This window comes from Paroedura picta, chromosome 6 (genome assembly GCF_049243985.1).
Source record: "Paroedura picta isolate Pp20150507F chromosome 6, Ppicta_v3.0, whole genome shotgun sequence".
NCBI lineage: Eukaryota > Metazoa > Chordata > Lepidosauria > Squamata > Gekkonidae > Paroedura > Paroedura picta.
Window position 1 is genome coordinate 1,243,626 of NC_135374.1, and position 18,167 is coordinate 1,261,792.

An 18,167-nucleotide genomic window follows, 5' to 3' on the forward strand; every position below is an offset into this window, starting at 1 on the left:
TCTTGGGGGGGGGGCACCACAGGGCCAGAGTTGAGGATCCCTGCTTTGCAGCATTTCCTTCCACCCTTCCGGCCTGGTCTTGGGACTTTCTGTGCTTTGTCCTTACCTGAAAGGTGCCCAATTAGAGGCAGGTTTGCAATCCTCCCCTGGAATCCACCAAGGGGCTGGCTGTGGCTCTCTAGCTCAGGGGGAGCTGGACAGGGAGCTGCTCTTCCAGCAAAGGGCCGCACTGGCCAGGTGACTCCCTCCCCACAGGGGCAATGACCCGTCTCCATCCTTCCTTAACCTGGAGCCAAGAGTCTGGCCCCTCCCAGAGGGAATCAAGAGGCAGGTGCAGATTCTGGAAAATTAGCTGCCGTTGTCACCCCCCCCCCTTCAGCGGGCTCTGGCTCCACCACAAGGGACTTTCCCTCTTGAGTCAGAGGGACTTGCGCATGGGTGCTGCAAAGGTGCATGGAGGGGGCCCTGATATAAGGGCTGCCTGCCGTCCCCAGCGGCCCGACGCTCCCTCGCCACGAGACGTCCGGAGATGGCTTCAGACCCAGGTAGGGCTCCGGCGGAAGCCGCTCAGGACAGGGCCTCCTCTCAGGGTGCGGGGCAGGTTCGCTCTCTGGCTTGGGACCCACGAGGAGAATGCTGACCTTCAGAGGCAGAGGGGGAAGCGCTCTGTGCATGCTCAGGGTCTTCTCTCTGCCTGCCCCTGGCTACATCTTCAGGGCTATTTGCATTTTCCTTAGGAAGGCCCCTGGCTGGGTTAAGGCCCATCAGCTGTGCTCCCTGGGCTGGGCCAGCCAAGGCATTTTGCTGCCCCAAGCAACCGTAGGGGAGAAGAGTTGGCACAGAGGTACCCTTGCAGGGGCAGGCTGGGTACCTCAGATCCCCACTTGGCCAAGGCGTGTCCTCTCCCTCACAGGGCTGCTGTGAGGATCCACGTGGAGACTAGACCACGAGGGGCTTGGGGAGAACAGACTTCCCTTCTCAGTCAGCCGCGGACCCTCTTTGGGCGGAAAGGCCCAGGCCTCTCCGTGTGTTAGATCAGTAACAGAATACCTCTCAAGCGCTGGGCATGCTCACCTATGGGCGATGCCACAAAGGATTCTGGGAAGCACCTTGCCCCTGCAGGTGCCAAAGGATTCCCAAAGTCCGCCCTGAACCCCCAGGAAAGGGGGATGTGAAAGGTCCCGGGAAACATTAATGGCAGCGGCGGGGGGGGGGGGGGGGCTGGCTGCCCCCACAGCATCCAGGAGGAAAGGGGAACGGCTCAACCACCCCCCCTCCCGGCCCTGAGGCTCGCTCCCTTGGATCGCTCCCTCGGCTCTGCTCTCTCACGGCCTCTGCCCATGCAAAGACAGCGCTTGCTGGGGCTGCTCTAAGTGCTCCCCCGTCCCTGACCCCAAACTCTGGTGAACTTATTTGCCATTAAAAAAAAAAAAACCTAGCAGAAATATCGTTTTGAGTTTTAGCTCCATAATGATGAGTCTGCAGCCAATATTTTCTGGAAAAGCTGCTGGTGACAAAGGGTGGGAGGCAGGGGGGGGTGCCGGGGGTCAGCAGGGAGGGGCACGGGGGCACACCTGTCCAGGCAGACGCTTAGCCCTCCAGTGAGCCTTGGCTGGTCTCCCAGGTGCCCCTCCTGGACTCAGCCTCAGACCAACCCGGAGACCCAACTGAAGCCAGCCCAAGTAGTTGGATCGATCCGGGGTGGGGGGGGGGGGAGCCCTGTTGCTGCTCTGAAGTCTAAACCCAGAAGGAAACCTGGTTAATGTTGTTCTGTGACTATTTCAAACACTTTTACTGGCTGCCTTTCTATGGAGGGGGGGATTCAAAGTGGCCTACGATATAAGTGAGAAGGAACCGCTGAAGACCACCCGTGAGGCCTGCCAAGAAATCCCAGCAGAAAGAGTCAAACAGCCTGAAATAAAATCGCCTGCTTCAACTGCTTGCGGGTCCAGCATGTCCCATGCACTCCTCCCCTCCTTTGCCAGGGATTCTGTGCAACAGAACATCCGGGTCACTTGTCTGCCGCCCACTAATTTGTGGGGAGGGGAGCACACAGTCCCAGCCCCCTCTTCCCAACCATGGTCGACCAGAAGGTGCCCACCTCCTGCCCCCACCCATCGGCCGCTCCTCTTGCAGGTCTCCTCGGGGTCTTCTTGGTCCTGCTATGCAGCTGCACCTGCTTCCGAGGGACAGGTAAGGCAGGGGAGAGGGAGGCGGCCGCCAGCAGGGGATGGGGACGGAGGCTTGCCAACCTCCTGGTGGTGGCTGGAGATGCCCCCATGCATTGCTCACAGCCCAGGGGCTTAGATCTGGTTATTCCTGGTGGGGGGATGCCTGGAGATTAAGGAGTGGAACTGGGGAGGGCAAGGACCCCCTGGAGACCCCCCATCAAGACAACTGTTTCCTCCTGGGAAATCTGATCGCTGTCGCCTTGAGATCTGTGGTCATTGTGAGAGATCCCCAGGCCCAGCAGGGAGGTTGGCAATCCTGAGGCTGCCTCTTCAGCGGGCAATTCCAGGGTCAGCAGAGCCGATCCCCCCCGGTGACCACCTTCTCTCTCTCCAGCCACCAGATCCCAACCACTCATCACTTCTTCCCTGCAAATCAGAGCGTCCTTAGGTGAGTCAGGCAGGGTCTGTAACAGGCCCGTCTTGGGGGGAGGGTGAAGGGAGGAATGGGCCCCCCTGAACAGCTGGGTGTGGGAACACTCTGGGTGCCCGGGGGTGGGGGGCAGTTGCCCCACCAGGACGTCCTGCTGCAGGAGTAGCTGGGGGAACATTTCAGGCACAGGCAGCGTCTCCCTGCTTCAAAAAGGGTGAGCATCCAAGCCTGTGCCCGTGGTTGGATCGGGGCCCCTCCCTCCCCTCTTCCTCCACCAGGGAAGGCTACAGCGGACAGGTTGCTTCTTCCTGCCCAAACTCTGCCAACCGCCAAGGACAGCAAGGCCTTGACCCTCCGCTGCTCCTCAGGAATCCGGCCCCCCCCACCGAAGGCAGGCCTTGAGTGGGAAGCTGGAAACGGCCTCTTTAGGGTTGCCAACTCCAGTCCAAGAAATTCCTGGGGGGTTGAGGGGAGGGGCTGGCATCAGGGGGGTGCCATGCCTCAGTGCCCACCCTCCAAAGTCAGCCAGTGTGGGGCCGTGGTCAAGAGCAGCGGCTGCTAATATGGCAAGCTGGGTTTGATTCCTCTCTCCTCCTCCTCCACCACAGACTAGCAGCTGGGTGACCTGGGGCCAGTCACAGTTCTCTTGGGTCTGTTCTCCCAGAGCTCTCTCAGCCCCACCTGCCTCCCAGGGTGTCTGTTGTGGGGAGAGGAAGGGAAGGCAAATGGGAAGCCACTTTGAGGCTCTTTCGGGTCGAGAAAAGTGGGGTGGGAAGCTTCTAGCTGTGCCCAAGCCCATCCACATGTGCGGCTCAGCTCTGCCCAGGGCAGCCCCCAAGTGGCCATCTGGACCCAGAATGTTAGGGAGCCGTGCAGTGATCCCCTCCCCCACCCTGCCCCGTCCCCCCTTTGCCATCTTGCGCCTCTCTTGGGTCACTTCTGGGGGAGGACAAAGGGTTTCTGTCCATAGAATCACAGAGTGGTCTTCCTGGGTCATCTAGTCCAACCCCCTGCACTACGCAGGACACTCACAATGCAGGAACCTGTCTACCTGCTGTGACCCCAGCTTATCACCCCCCAAAAAATCTCCAGAATCCAGCCTGGCCTGGAGGGAATTCACCTCCCATCCCTCAGTGGCTATTAGCAATTCCCTGGGTCTGCCAGGAAGGGCCAAAGAGACAAACACTGGCCCATCCCTTCCTGCCCACCCACTCCCCATCTGCCCAAGTTCATCAAATGAGCCTACGTTCACAAAACGCCCCTATCCTGCTGAGGGGTCTGCCCTGGGTCCTTGAGGGTCTCCCTGCTCTCCTCCTCACAGGGCAAAGCGTCCGGGTCTCCTGCCTGGGCTCCTCGGCCTTCCCAAGCGGCATCGTCTACTGGCTGGCGAACGGCTCCTTCGTGGAGGACCTGTACCCGGATGAGGCAGTGAGCGAGGAGGACGCCAGGTGAGCGAGGAGGACAGCCACGTCCAGGAGGGGCGAGGGACAGGCCTGTGGCTTGGCAGGCAGAAGGCCCCATGTCCAGTCCCTGGCAGCACCCCCAGTTAAAAGGACCAGGCAGGAGGGGAGGGGAGGGGAAAGACCTCGGAGTCGGAAGAGTCGGGGACTTTTCTGCTGGGAAAAGATTCAACTGCGGGGTGGGGGGTGGGGGGTGGGGACTGGATCGGGGTTTATCAGATTCTGCATGGGTTGGAGAGAGCTGAGAACTTTTCCTCCCTCTCTTCAAATACCAGAAGTTGAGAGCACCCAATGAAGCTGGTGGGCTGTAGGTGCGAGACAGACAGAAGGAAATGCTACTTTACACAGAGACTGCTTAAACGGTGGAATTCTCCGCCAAGGATGCCGTGAGGGCCACAAATGGAGGGCTGCTGACCCTGGGTACAGAGCGGAGCCTCTCCATGCAGAGGCACTAATCCCCTGAGCCGCAGAGTCAGGAGGCAAGGGCTTCAGTCTCTCTCTGCAACATGGTTGGCTTTGTAGAAGATCTGCTTGGCCACAGACATGCCTAGGTGGGCCCTCCCTGGTCTGACCCAGCAGGGCTGTTCTCGGCCGGCCTACATTCTGAGCTACCCAGCCGAGAAGCAAGACTTGGTGGAAGCCCCGGTGGCCTCCATCTGCCCTGCTGGGTCCCTGGCCCCGATGGAGGTTCCCCCCCCCCCGACTCTGGAGCCTGCTGCTCCTGCAGGGCCTGACTGGGGGCCACTCCTGCATGGCTGGATTTCTGCTGCCTTCAGGCTCCCAACTGCTCCAGGCCTTTGGGAAGGGCCCTCCTTCCCCGCTCCCCCACAATGCCTGGGCCTTTCCTGGCTGGGCCCAGGAGCCCCCGTTCCTTCAGCCCCCCTTCCTCTTTCCCCCCAGAGAGCAGAGCGGAGGGCCGGACGGCCGCCACCTCCTCTGCCGGGACCTGGTCTTCCACGCCTTCTCCAAGCGGGACCTGCGGACCACTTTCCGGTGCGTCATCCTCGACCCGGCTGGGGCCGCCCAGAAGACCCTCACCTGGCTGCCACCGGAGGAGGAAGAGGAGGGGGCGAGGAGCAGAGGCAGCGGGAGCGGAATGCTGGAAGGGCCTTGAGGAAGAGCCCCAGGTAAGAGCGGGCGGCTAGGGGGGAGGGGGCCGGGGGCTTGCTTCCAGCCACAAGAAGAACGGTGGCTGCAGGAGGTGGAACCAGCCACGAAATGCAGGGCCACGGAGAAGCTTCTTGGGTTGTGGTGGCAGCCCACCAAGCCTCCGGCACCCACTCAGAGCCCTGCCTGCTTCCTACAAATACCTGGCAGGCGTGGGCGTGGGGGCCCCTGCTCTCCTTTGTGCCGAACCACTTCCTCTGCTTCCAGGGCTGCCCAGGGAGCAGCTCGAGGGCCTGCGGGACCCCACCATCGGAGCCTCTTGGGGGACAAGGGGGGTGCTGGGCCCCCCTTCGGTGCTGTCCTTCCCCAAAGGACCTCTCCCTCACATGGTCCCTTTCTGTTCCAGCTCCCTGTGCCGCCACCCCTCATCACTGCACCCACCGGAGGAGATGGGAGATGTGCTGGGAAAACAGAGAGGCCCCAAGCTCCTTCCTGGGAAGATTTCGTGGCTGGGTGCCGTTCCTGGTTCTGTGCTGGGCTGCTCGAAATAAAACGTGTTTGCTGCCTCCGCTTTGCACCGACGGGGAAATGTCATCATTCTGGGGCCCGTTGCGCTCGGCGCTTCTGTGGATGTGCTGCCCGGCAGGCAGCTAGAAAACCAATGCAATGATTCACTCCAAATGTCAAATGGAGCACCCCGTCAGGCAAACCCCACAGCGGCACGTGGCTGCCGCAGAAAAGGGTGGGCGTTCAGGAAGAATGTCTTCACCAAATAAGGAACGACCTTGGACAGGGTGCACCGGCTGGGCTTCGTGACCGTGCTTAGTCAAAAGAAGGAGGAGGGTTTTCATGCCCCACTTTCACTGCCAGAAGGAGTCTCCAAGCGCCTTCCCTTTCCTCTCCCCACCACAGACACCCTGTGAGGGAGGTGGGACTAGGAGAGCCTTGACAGGTCTGCCGGGACAGAACTGCACTATCAGGGCTGTGAGTGGCCCAAGGTCCCCCAGCTGGCTGCATGTGGGGAGGAGCAGGGAATCAAATTTGGTTCGCCAGATTAGAAGCCGCCGCTCTTAACCTCTCCCCCACACTGGTTTTAGAAAGTCAGCTGGCTTTAGAAAGGGATTTGACACAACCTGGAGAAGAGTCAAGGGCTGTGTGCCTCCACGGCTCAGCTGCCTTCTGCTGAATCAGGCCCCCCCCCCTCTCCAGGCTCCCAGGCAGAGGTCTTTTGCATTGCCCACTCTGATCCCGCTAACGGGAGATGCTGCTGGGGACTAAACCCGGGACTTTCCGGATGCCAGGTGCTCTGCCACTGAGCCATAGCAAGGAGCCTCCGAGCTCAGAAGCAGCAGTCTCAGGGGTTCCCTGGTGCCAGTGGGGCAGCAATAGGGAGGGGCTGTTCTCCATTCTGTTCTTGAAGCGTTTCTGGGAAGCTTGGGTCAGCTGGACTACGAAGGTGGCTAGGCTTGACCCAGCGTGACTGTTTTTCCACTTCAACAAACCACGGCACCTTAAACCGGAGAGACTGAGGCCAGCCACCAGCTCAGAGGGCTTCCAGAATAAGAATACAAATTGGTTTTTATACCCCACTTTTCACTGCCCAAAGAGGCCTCAAAGCAGCTTACAATTGCCTTCCCTTCCTCTCTGTACAACAGGCAGACACTCTGTGAGGGAGATGGGGCTGGGAGAACTCTAAGAGAACTGCTGAGAACAGATCTTTCAGGACTGTGACTCACCCAAGATGACCCAGCTGTGTGGAGGAGTGGGAAATCAAACTAGGCTCTCCAGATTAGAAGCTATGCTATACCAAGATGGCTCTCCAGAAGGGGTCTAGATAAACTCATGGAGATTTATCTGCTGAAATGAGCCATGATGGCTGCATAGAACTTCCATGTTCAGAGGCCTCATCACTTCATGCGCAGTGTCCTGGGGAGAAGAGTCTGGGGCAGGAGGCGCCCTTTGACGCTTGGCTTGTGGGCTTCTCGGAAGCAGCCACGGTCCCTCATGGAGCAAGGGGCTCACTCCAGGCCTTTGGGCTGAACCTGCAGAGGGTTCAGGGTCTTGAGGCGCCACATTCCCTGCATCACCTCTGGCAGCATGTGCACCTCTCGATAAGGAGGCTGTTGTGTCTCAGAGAGGAGTCCCTGGTCTCCTTCCTCCAAATGCCCCAAAGTTTTATGATTTTGAGCTCACCATTGTCTAAGTCGAAGCACACGCCTGCATCTGCCACCTGAGTCCCCTCCCTGGGCTGCTCTTTCAGCTCACAGCTCCTGTCGCCTTTCAGGTCGTGGTCTACATCCTGCGGCTGCCCCCCTGCGGCCGACCGTGAGAGACGCGGCTTCAAGGGAACCCAGACCCTTAAAACGACTGCAAAAAGGAACGCAGAGTCGGAACATGCAAAGGAGCCAGGTGGCTGAAAGGATAGTTTCTATAGAGAAAGAGGAGAGGAGTGGCCTGAACTGTTCTGCTGTCTGCGGTGGTTCTATTGTTCAACCGCTGTTCTGGAGGCAAGCAGGGAGACTCCCCAACTCCCCCTCTCTACCTGCCCTGTGCAAGTCTCCCCCCAACCCACCCTCCGGGACTGCCAGGTCCTACGGAGCTCCCCCTGGGCTCCAGCACAAAGCCCTCAGCTGACACTCTGGATCTGCCGGGCAAGGGGAAGCATCAGGGAGAGCGGAGCCCCCTGCGGGGCGGGGCACTTTGGGGCACGTTGGTTGCTGGGAGGTCCTCTCCCCTAGCACCACCCTCTGGTCCCAGCCCCGGGGGACAGATGGCAGCCATTTAAGCAAGGAGAGCAAGAGATCACGCTGGGACTGGGAGAAAAATACCATTTATTTACAAGTAGAAACATTTTATTACTTAAAATGACACATTTTGATTGCTAAACTCTCTACAAAGGCGAGTATTAGAAGGCAGCTAGTGGGGGGGGCACCCTCAGGCTGTGTCCCTCCCCAAGGGGCCCCACTCGGGCAAGACTCTCACACCGGGCCCCTGGGGGAGGCTGGCAGCGGTGCTGGCGTGGCTAAAGCCTGCCCAGGGGCAAGAGCCCTCTGGGATCCTTGGCCGCTGCCCTTTCTTCCCCTGCGCTTTGCCCCGTGAGCAGCAGGCAGAGTGTGCTGCTTGTCTGTCAGGGGAGAGGACTCCCTGCAGGGCCGGGGAAAGGCTGTTCTTGGGGAGCTGAGGCAGGGAACGCCAGGTGCTCCTCTCTCCGGCCCGTGCCTTGCCCACACCCTGTTCCCCGTCTGCCCCGTGCCAGAGGGACACTGCTGTGAACTCCCCCCCCCAAGCTCCTGTGCCTACAGAGTACGATACAAAGCAACACAGCTAAGTAAAGCCTGCAGAATCAATGGAAGGGGCTGCCCAAGCCAGGCCAGGACCCCCGTTAGCTGAGAAGCGGCCTTTGAGACCCCCACCCTGGAACCAGCGGAAGGAAGACCCACCCCGGAGGCAAACCAGGTCCCTCCTGGTTTGCACAAAGCAGACCCAGATGCCCACAGGACCAGAGCCAAACTCTGGCCGGGAAAGATCCTCTCTGCCACGGAGGACATCCACAGCGTCTTCGGCGGGAGCTCTCTGCCTTCGAGTTCCCAGTTCACCAGCTCTCACTCCACAGGGGGTAGGGGGGCAGGTCTAGGAACAGGGGGCTGCCCGTCCAGCTGTCGCCCCTGCTTGCAGAATGTACAAGGGAGGAAGCTGGCGGGGGTGGGAGGGGGCCTCGGAGACATCCCCTGCAAGTGGCGTCCACGATGCTCGCTGATATAGTTTCTTCCTTAGCTATGGGAAGGGGCTGGGGAGGGGGAGGATTCTCTTCCTAGATGTTTAAGGCTGCAGGGAGGGCTGGCAGAGTGCCAAAAGAAGCCCGGCCTCCTAGGGCCCCTGTGGCCCCCCCTCCCCAGTGAGGCTGCTGGGCTACTGCAGGGTCACAAGGAGGGTGTGGTGTGGCACTTGTCCTCCAGACCCCCAGGGGGCGCCTGGAATGATTTTGGAAGCCGTCCCGTCCCGCACACGGTGAGATTGTGCCAGGCAGCCTCCGGCCCCTCGGCCTCGCTCGGGTAGGGAGAGAAGAGGCGGCCTGCTGGCGAGCTGCAAGGGGTGGAGGCTCCGGGGGCACCCAGCTCCCTCCCCACGGGGAGAACAGGGGACCGGAGAGCGTTTTCAGCCAGGGGAGGCGGCAGAGTTAGAATCTGGAGTTCCTGTGCGACTTGGAGCTGGCCTGCAGGGACAAAAGGACTTGGTCAGAGGATGCTGTGCCTGGAAGCCAGAAAGGCAGCCGGAGCGGTCCCAGGCCAGAATGCACACAGCAGGCACACACCGCGACACCCCTGCAGAAAGGTCCCTCACACCCCAGCCTCAATGGTGCCTCACATCACAGTTTGCCTCGTGGTGGGGCCACCTTGCTTGCCGCGTTCGGACTCCAGGCCCACTCCCCCCCCCACACGGCCGTGGGTGCTGGCAACCCTCCAGGGCACAAGGTTAAGAGGATCACGCCGGCCGCTGCTTTTCCGCACGCGATCCAGACCCTGCCCCATGTTCTTCCCTCCCTGCAGCCAGGGTAGCGTGAGGAAGGACCGCTTCCACCCCTTCAATCCCCGGCAGCCAGGCGCCACAGACAAGTGAGGGCTGCTTTCCACACCCGGTGCTGGTGCCCGAACCCAGAGCCTGTGCGTGCCAGAAGGGGACGGGCGGTGGAGAGGCAAAGAGAGCGTGCCCCGGTCAGAAGGCCAGTCAGAAGAGGGTGCATACAAGCCTGCTGGGGACGGGCGGGGTCGTGCTTGCCTGCTGCACCAGCCCCAGTGTCCTGTTGAAGCAAAGCGACATGGCCTCAGGCTGCTGGGAAGGAGGCCCCGGGGCCTCCTGCTCCTTGGGGGTCTTTCATCCACAGACCAGCCGGGGTCAGCCCTGCTTAGCTTCTGAGATCAGACAGGACCAGGCTGGGCTGTGCCTGGGCTGTCCAGGTCAGGCCTTCAAGTGAGGAAGGCGTCCCTATGCTCAAAGCTCCTTGCGGACATATTGAGATACAACACAGACAATGAGCAGGTGTGAAAGGCTATGACAGAACAGAGCAGGGATTTGGGTTATAACATACACAAAACGTGGCTGAAGGGAATCAAATTTGCATTAAGCTCTAACTTTGATGAGTTTTTTTTTTAAATAAAATGATACATGGAATATGATGCCAGATAAATTGGGCATAATGTATAAAAATACATCAAATAGATGCTGGAAGTGTGAATGAATGACGTTTTACCATTGGTGGTGGACTAGCTGGAGAGCAATGAAACTTTGAAACAAATGCATGCAAGCAATGCAAAAGACTTTAAAAGGTTTATTTGCAAATGAGGCCAGAAGCATCTCTTTTAGGATTGCTAGACCTAAACTGGGAATATAGTAATGGGACTATTTTTGTGTATGATAACAGCCGAGAACCATTATGCTCAGAACCATTTTGCTTTAGGATGCTTTGGGCTGATCCTGCGTTGAGCAGGGGGTTGGACTAGAATGGCCTGTATTCCAACTCTATGATTCTAACCAGAAAACTACAAAATTACCTACAACAGAGGACTTCAGAATTTGCTGAAATGGTTAAATTTATGCCCCTTGCAAGAGAGAAGACAACCATTTCCTTTATGATTAATTGGAAACTTCTTACTGACTTCTTGCAGGAAAAGACAAAAAAAATTGGATGATTTGTGGATTTAGAGACCAAATAAATAAATGCAGAATTAATTTCAATTTCAAGTTGTAATCTTGGTATACATTGATAAATCTGAAGAATAGATTATGGTTTATGGTCTGGTTGGCTGGAGACTCAGAAAATTATGTCTGTTCCTTTTCATTTTCCTTATTTGCCCTTTTGGGTGTGTGTCTCTCCCCTCACCTTCTTTTACCCTTTAATAATCTTTAATAAAGATTCTCTGTTCAAAAGAGAAAAAAAATAAAAAGTTCCTTGCAGGGAGAAGCAAGAATCACAAAGCCCAGCAAGGGAGTAAAGTCTTTCCCCCTGTGGAGTCGTAGAGTTGGAAGGGACCAGACAGGCCATCGAGTCCAACCTCCTCCTAAGTGCAGGATCCCAGAATCATAGAGTTGGAAGGGACCAGAGAGGCCATCTAGTTCAACCCCTGCTCAGTGCAGGATCCCAGAATCATTGAGTTGGAAGGGGCCACATAAGCTATCTAGTCCAACCTAAAGCTAGAGACTTCCCACCCTTGGAGCGTGGAAAGCTAGCAGAGGCAGGGGAGGGAAAAGGGCTCCCCATTCAAAGCCAGGCAGCTTCTGCCCAGAGCAGCTCCCCCTGGCCTCCCACTCCTCTCACCTTGCCCTTGGGGGAGGCAGCTGCCCTGGGGGACCTCCGGCTGCCACCGCGGGGGGAGTTCTTCGGAGTCACTTTCCGGTTGGCTCCACGGCGCAAAAGACTGTTGCCGAGTTTCTTCGGCGTGTTGAGAATGCTGAACGCCAGTGACTGGCGCCTGTCCGTCTGCAGGAGAGAAAGGAGCATGTTTATTGTGGGACATCTGGGCCAGCCTCCCCCCCACAGCAGAATGAGGGAGCCCACCGGAGAGCCGGACACACACGCAATCCCCAGTACAATCCGGCTGCAGAGGAGGTGGTGGAAACGCTGGATGCAGAGATGGGCCCAGATGCTGCCGGTGGGGGGACCCAGGGCCGCCCCTGGCAGCTCAAGGAGGACTTCCCGCCAGCACCCACTGCCAACGGGACAAGCCCCCTGTGGGCTAAATGCCCCCGCTGAGGCTACTGCCGCACACTGCCATCCCTTCCCCCATCCAGGCTGGGGGAACTGAGGCTGGGAGGGAAATGTTTTTGCCTGGGGATCCAGCGGGGATCGGAACCGGGCTACAGTCTGGATGTGGGTGGCTGGGGCAGTCCGGGGTTAAGAGCTCTCGTTAAAACAGCGGAGGTGAGCGGGAAGGGGCCGGAGGATGCGGGGACTGAAACCTGAAGGAAATTGATCATGGACAACATTGGAGGACCCCCCACACACACACACTAACGTCTAGACCAGGGGTAGTCAAACTGCGGCCCTCCAGATGTCAATGAACTACAATTCCCAGGAGCCCCTGCCAGCATTCGCTGGCAGTCCATGGGCATCTGGAGGGCCGCAGTTTGACTACCGCTGGTCTAGAAGTTTGTGTTGCTGGCCACCGCCAGGCACCCTGGGCCGACAGCTCTCCCTGGCAGCAAGAGGGTAGAAGGGCAGGGGGAAGCAGGGAGACCGGGCCACAGAAGTCACACTTCTCTCTTTGTGCACCAGGGATGCAGGTCAGTGCAGGACCTCCAGGGCTGCCTTTCACACCAGCTACCTCTCCCTGCCCCTGCTTGCTGGGGGAGAAGCCGGTCCCCCCCCCCCACGGCTCACCTGTTTGTCCTGGGCTGCCCCCTTCTTGCCCCCCGCGAGGGAGCTGCGCTTGAGCTCTTCGTTCCGCCGCTTGGGGGTCTGGGGCCGTGGGAAACAGCTGGCCGATTTCTTAGACTGCAACGGGGAGGGAGACGAGAGGATTTGCCCCAGGTGGGCACCTCGGGCGGTCAGAGTAAGCGGGCGAAACTCACGGAAGCACAAATCGCCTGACCTCCCCCCCCCCCCCCCCGGGTCCTGCTGAGCAGCGGAGGAGGAAGCAAGTTCACCCAAGGAGGCAGGAAAGAAGGAGCGTGGGACCGCCGGCAAAGATCTGCTCTGCTCTGGGGAAGGAGACCCTCCCTCGGGTGTTCAGCTCTCTGCCATTCCAGGATGCCCTTCCTATGAAAGAAAGCCCCCACCCTTGTGTGCTCCTTGCCCCACCCAATTCTGCAGAGGTGAAGACCCCTGTTGGATCATGCTAGTGGCTCCCCCTGATGGCCAAATAGCCATCCAAGAATGTGGCCAGGGGCCCAGGGGCCATCGGGAGCTCCACCAGTGGGGCCCGAACTCCAGAAGTCCTCCCACTCTTGCTCCCCCCAAGCACCAAGGAGACAGAGCATCCCTGCCCCATAAGAACATGAGAGGAGCCCTGTTGGGTCAGGCCAAGGGCCCATCCAGTCCAACACTCTGGGTCACGCAGGGGCCAAAACCCCGGGGCCATCAGGAGGGACTGCCCCCGCACATACCTAAAGACCCGCAAATGGAAGAGTTGTTTTTATACCCCACTTTTTACTTCCCAAAGGAGCAGTGGCTTCCAGTTGCCTTCTCTTTCCTTTCCCCAAAACAGACACCCTGTGGGTGAGGGTGAGAGAGCTCTGGAAGAACTGCTGTTAAAATAGCACTATCAGGGCTGTGACGAGCCCAAGGTCCCCTAGCTGGTGGCATTTGGAGGAGGAGGAGTGGGGAATCAAATGCAGCTTGCCAGATTAGAAACCGCTGCTGTTAACCAGGACCCCAGGCTGGTTCTCTCTCCTTGTCCATTTATTTTTATTTATTTATAATTTGGCTTCTACCCGAGCACTCCCAGAAAGGCTCCTGGTGTTTGACAACTCAAGCATAAAACCCCATAAATCCACTGTTAAAATCCCCAATTACAACCCTCTCCCCGGCTCAACAGACCTTCTGAGAGTGAGCTTCAGGGGAGGGGACGGGGGGACGGGACTTCTCAGGGGGAGCCAGATGACCTCCGTGAGGGGCCCCGATCTTCCTAGCCCTGGCAGAAGAGCTCTGTTGAGTTTCAAGTGACTCTACTCCTTTTGCCCCCCCCCCCAAGGATTATCACTTTGCGGGCTCTCCCTTGTGGTGCTGAAGGATGCCAAGTGAGTTGCTCAAGGGAGCTCGGACTCTTGAACGCTCGTGCCCCCAAAACCCTATTGGCCTCTGGTGCTGAAGGATGCAGTTCTAGTCCTCCTGCTGCAGCCTCACCCCGCTGCCCTCCAAGGAAGTTGCAATTCTTTTCAGAGTAAAGGAACAATTGCGTCCACGCCCACCTCATCCCTGGCAGGCCCACATCAGTTCTTCCCTCTCACTGAAATCTGCCTTGAGGAAACGCAGGCAGCTGCCATGAGCCAGTGATTCGAAGATCCATTCCCCTTCTGCCCCCCCCCCCACATTGAGCTCGCTGGGTGCTGTGGAGTCGCTCACCTCTGGGGTGCCGAGACCCTGCAGGGCCTCCGTCGAGGTGCGTTTCCTCTGGTGCCGAGTGGCCACCCCACCGGCCACCCAGGCCGAGCTCAGCGTGCTGCGCCGGGTCATGGGGCCCTCTGCAATCTGGGAGGGGAGCATGCTGGCGCGCCGGAGGGTCTCTTTGGGGTCTCCGGTCTTCATCTCCTCGTCTGTGATGGCGGTCAGGGACTGAGAGGGCTGCAGAACGTGGGGAGGGGAAAAGAGCATCTGAAGGATCTGCACACAGACACAGGTCCCCGGAGAACCCCAGCGAGCCGGACTGACTTCCCACCCTCTGGCCCTTGACCCTCGGTCTTACACGGCTGCCGGCTCATTCTGGGGGTGGGGGGAGCTCGAATGACCTTGGCATGCAGGAGCAGAAACGGACTTCTGACCCGGAGACCAAGCAAAAAGCAAAGCTCTGCTGAAAAGCTCTCACGAAAACAACCCATTCCGCAGACAGACCTTCCGGACGTGACCGCCACCCTCTAGTTCGGCCCAGGAGAGAGGCACTGTCTGCACACAGCCCCCACCCCTTGGCTAGCAGGCAGATGGAAGCAAGCCACCTGGGTCCCCCTCCCCACAGCACATTCCTCTGGGGGCAACCCCGGGATCCTGACACAGAGCAGCCACCACGGACCATCCCCCACGGAGGACTACCATGGACAGCTTGCAGACAGCCAGAGGGAATGGGGGTTGGTTGCACTGAGAGGCAGGGAGCATTTAATAGCATGGTGTGTTTAATGGTTCAAAGTGTTTTAACTTTCATGTTCCATTGTTGTATAACGGACTCCTCTTGCTCGCTGCCCTGAGCCGCTAGGGAGGGCGGAATAGTCATTAAATGAATCCATGGAATAGAACAGCGGCTGCTGCCCCTTACCCTCACGCACCACGTCACGACTCCCTGGGGCAAAGCAGCTTTTTCTGCAGCTGACCAGCCTGTCAGAATCCCCCCTGGGCCAAAGACTCTCCTTGCCTGACCCACACCCAGTGGGCGCCAGGAAAGGTACTGGCAGGCCCCACGCTGGGGGCCCCTCACCTGGCTGGCGGCTGGACTGGAAACGGGCCCCTGGACTCCTGGGACCCCTGCGGGGAACGAACCGGATCTCGTGATCCATGCGAACTTACTCTGGACTCCAAGGGGTAGCAGGTCTTCAGGTGAGGTGGACACACCCTGTTGCGCTGCTGCAGCTCGGCAATGCGGTTCCACTCGTCCAGGTGATCTGGCTCGTCCTGGCAGGTTCCCAAGTACAGGCTGCTGCGTCCTGAGAGCAGAAAAAGTCAGACGTTTAGGCCACCCGCACTGAAGACAGTGACCCCAGCTGAAAAGAGCAGAAGTCCAGGCTTTGCTAGTCTTGAGGGTGTTCCTGAACTCTGGCTCTTTTCTGCTGCTCCAGACAGACTCTCACGGCCGCCCATCCTGATCTGTCTCCATGGAGGGCACCACATTTGGCTGTGCAGGATGGGACTCCATCCACCTTGAGATATAAGGACAGCTGGACCACACGCTAGCTTTATCTGAAAAGTGAGCAGGGACCCACAAGAGCTCCTCTCCCCCCACAAGCTGTGTTAGTCTTGAAGGAACTCCTGGAGCTTTGATCTTTTCTGCTGCTGCAGAAGGGCCAACAGAGAATCCTAGAGTTGGAAGGGGCCACACAGGCCATCTAGTCCAACCCCCTGCTCAAGGCAGGATCAGCCCAAAGCATCCATGGCTACACATCTAGACCCAAAGTGAGCTATCGGCTCTCCCCTCACCCCAGAACGTGGCTAATGCTCAAGGAATGGCCAGAAGGCCCAGGAAGGACACGTGGGCACTCTGCTCTTCACACCACAGAAGGTTGGGTCCCCGAGCAAGCCCCAGAAGACCCCCAGTATGAGATCCGCACGGAATTCCAGCACTGCAGGAGGAGCCAAGACAGAGAGAGACTGGTCCGGTGACCCAGAGGAATCGCCACAGAGGCTCCAGATGGCCACTGGCCAGTGACCCCCCCCCCCAACATAAGGCTTGCGGCTGGGTGTGTCCACTCAAGAGGCATCACGGGGCTGGGGGCTGCAGTGAGGCGGGACATCCCCAGCAAGCCTGGCTCAGCTGAGTGGATTCCGCTGACTCAAGAACAGACCAGGGACCCTGCGGGGTCAGGCCCATCTAGTCCAGCACACAACTTGACATAGTAGGCCAGACAATTTTTCTGTCTCTCTGGGTGGCTGAGGCCTTCCCCCCGATTCTCTCTCCTGGCTCTGGGGTTCAGAGGCTGCCTACTGAACCTGGCTCTCCAGATAAAAGGTCCCCTTCGGTCCCCACAGCCGACCGGCCCTCCTTCCACGGGTCAGTCATGTTCCTGCAGCAGGAAGGGTGTGCTCAGCCCGGCCCCACTCACCGCCAGCGCTGGCCCCTGCGACCCCAGAGCGCCTCAGGGAGCTGCGGGTGGTGGGCCGGTAGCCGGGCAAGCTCATCAGTGCTGCGTGGGCCGCTGCGTCATCAGGGGAGGAGGCGCTGAGCCTGGCGAGGGACTCCTGGGAGGGGAGGCTGGCCAGCGAGCGGGTGGAGGAGGTGGCTGCCGAGCGCAGGCGCGTCTTGACCGACTCTTGGCTGGGGGCGCTGGCCTGAGACCCCTCAGAGGACGGCACGCTGAAGAAGGAGGCGCCGGCGCTGGGGGGCGTCTCCGGCTCAGGATCCTTCTGCGGAGAAGCACAAGGGGGAGATTTCGCTTGGAGCTCCCGGCAGGCAGGGCTGCGGACACTCCTCCCCCCTGCAGGCAAAGGCTGCGCTCATGCAACCGTCTCCCTTCTCTGGCCCACGCACTTCTCTGCAGGGCTTGTTTTGCCTCTTTTGGGCCCCTCACACTCCAGAGGCCCACAAGGCCAGCCATGGCTTCAGTCCGGGTTCCCGGAGGCCCCCCCTGTCCCCCACAGCTGCACACCTTCCAAGTGGAGCAGCAGAATCAGCCACAACTCCTGCCCAGGGAGGGCTGCCCACCCCTGGCTGGGAAATTCCAGGGCCTGAGGAAGGGGAGCCTTGAGGGAGGGGGCGGCTCTTAGGAGGCTGCAGAGGCCCAGGGCCCACCTCCAAGGGAAGGGACGGCTGCGGTCTGGAGATCCGCAGTCTGGTATTTGCCATCTGCAGGGGGGCTGCCGTTTCTGGAGCTTTCCAGGGGCCACCTGGGAACGGAGGCCCTACTTCCAGCACGATTTCCACACAGGAAAAGGGCCGGGGGGGGGGGGTGCGGAGAGACCTTCTATGAAGTACCATTCTGAGCCCATTGGGGGGTCTCTCTCTCTTTGCAATACGTTCCCCACGGCCTGTAGGCTGTGGCCAGTGGAGACCTGAGCCTTTCAAGACCACAGTTTGTCGCCTGGCTCTCAGGAGGCACGTGGAGAAGCCACTGGGTGCCCTCTGGGTGCTCCCACGAATGCCTCGATCCCTGAGCCCAGGCAAGCTCAGTCCCCTCAGATCTAGGAAGCCCTGGCTAGCCCATGGATGGATGGATGGAAGGAAGGAAGGGAGACCTCCAAGGAGGTGGGTGGGAGTTCTTCCAAGGAGCAGCAGGGGCCAGGATGCAGAGGCAGGCCATGGCAAGCTGCCACCCCTCGCCTGGCTACAGAAATACCTCTGCTCCTCCCCACACCCCCACCCCCACCCCCACCCCCACCCAGCGTTACCTTGATCATAGTGATGTTGATCACCTGGGTGGTGCGCCGGCGACTGGAGAGGCTCTTCCGCCCCGACTCGAAGGAAACATCACCCATGGAATCGATGCTGGTCCCGAGCTTGGAGCGCGCCCGGGTGGGGATGGGGGTGAAGTACAGGCTCTCCAAGGACTCCACTTTGCGGGGCAGCTGGTGCGCGGCCTTCAGGGGCTCCGCTGTCCCCGATTCGGAGAGGGAGCGGCGGGTCTTCCTGTGGGGAAACGAGAACACAA

At 59.3% G+C, this 18,167-nt stretch overlaps 2 protein-coding genes across 7 annotated transcripts in view; one reads left to right on the plus strand and one right to left on the minus strand.

The window, feature by feature from the left end:
- The first annotated feature begins 421 nt into the window (after positions 1-421).
- IL18BP (interleukin 18 binding protein) lies at positions 422-5,743 on the plus strand. The gene is made up of 6 exons (XM_077341116.1): positions 422-545; positions 2,137-2,193; positions 2,566-2,619; positions 3,923-4,049; positions 4,962-5,188; positions 5,575-5,743. Exons 1-5 carry the CDS (start codon positions 530-532, stop codon positions 5,173-5,175), a joined length of 468 nt encoding a protein of 155 aa, XP_077197231.1. The 5' UTR covers positions 422-529; the 3' UTR covers positions 5,176-5,188; positions 5,575-5,743.
- A 2,239-nt stretch (positions 5,744-7,982) lies between these two features.
- The window catches only part of NUMA1 (nuclear mitotic apparatus protein 1), a 66,583-nt gene continuing 56,398 nt past the window's right edge, over positions 7,983-18,167 (minus strand). For 4 of the 6 annotated variants that reach the window (XM_077341117.1, XM_077341118.1, XM_077341119.1 and 1 more), the window contains 7 exons: positions 17,908-18,145; positions 16,626-16,926; positions 15,376-15,512; positions 14,227-14,445; positions 12,544-12,657; positions 11,482-11,643; positions 7,983-9,381 (listed from right to left, as the gene is read on the minus strand). In XM_077341117.1, the coding sequence (XP_077197232.1) occupies positions 9,346-9,381; positions 11,482-11,643; positions 12,544-12,657; positions 14,227-14,445; positions 15,376-15,512; positions 16,626-16,926; positions 17,908-18,145 (1,207 nt within the window). In that variant the 3' untranslated portion in view covers positions 7,983-9,345. The remainder of the gene's footprint in view (positions 9,382-11,481; positions 11,644-12,543; positions 12,658-14,226; positions 14,446-15,375; positions 15,513-16,625; positions 16,927-17,907; positions 18,146-18,167) is intronic. The other 2 variants (XM_077341122.1, XM_077341121.1) reach the window with 2 other exon arrangements.

Bases quoted from the DNA above. Each gene is read 5' to 3' on its own strand.
- IL18BP (XM_077341116.1), top strand. The intron at 2,194-2,565 runs GTAAGGCAGGGG...CTCTCTCTCCAG, and splicing joins CACCTGCTTCCGAGGGACAG to CCACCAGATCCCAACCACTC. The intron at 4,050-4,961 runs GTGAGCGAGGAG...CTTTCCCCCCAG, and splicing joins GTGAGCGAGGAGGACGCCAG to AGAGCAGAGCGGAGGGCCGG.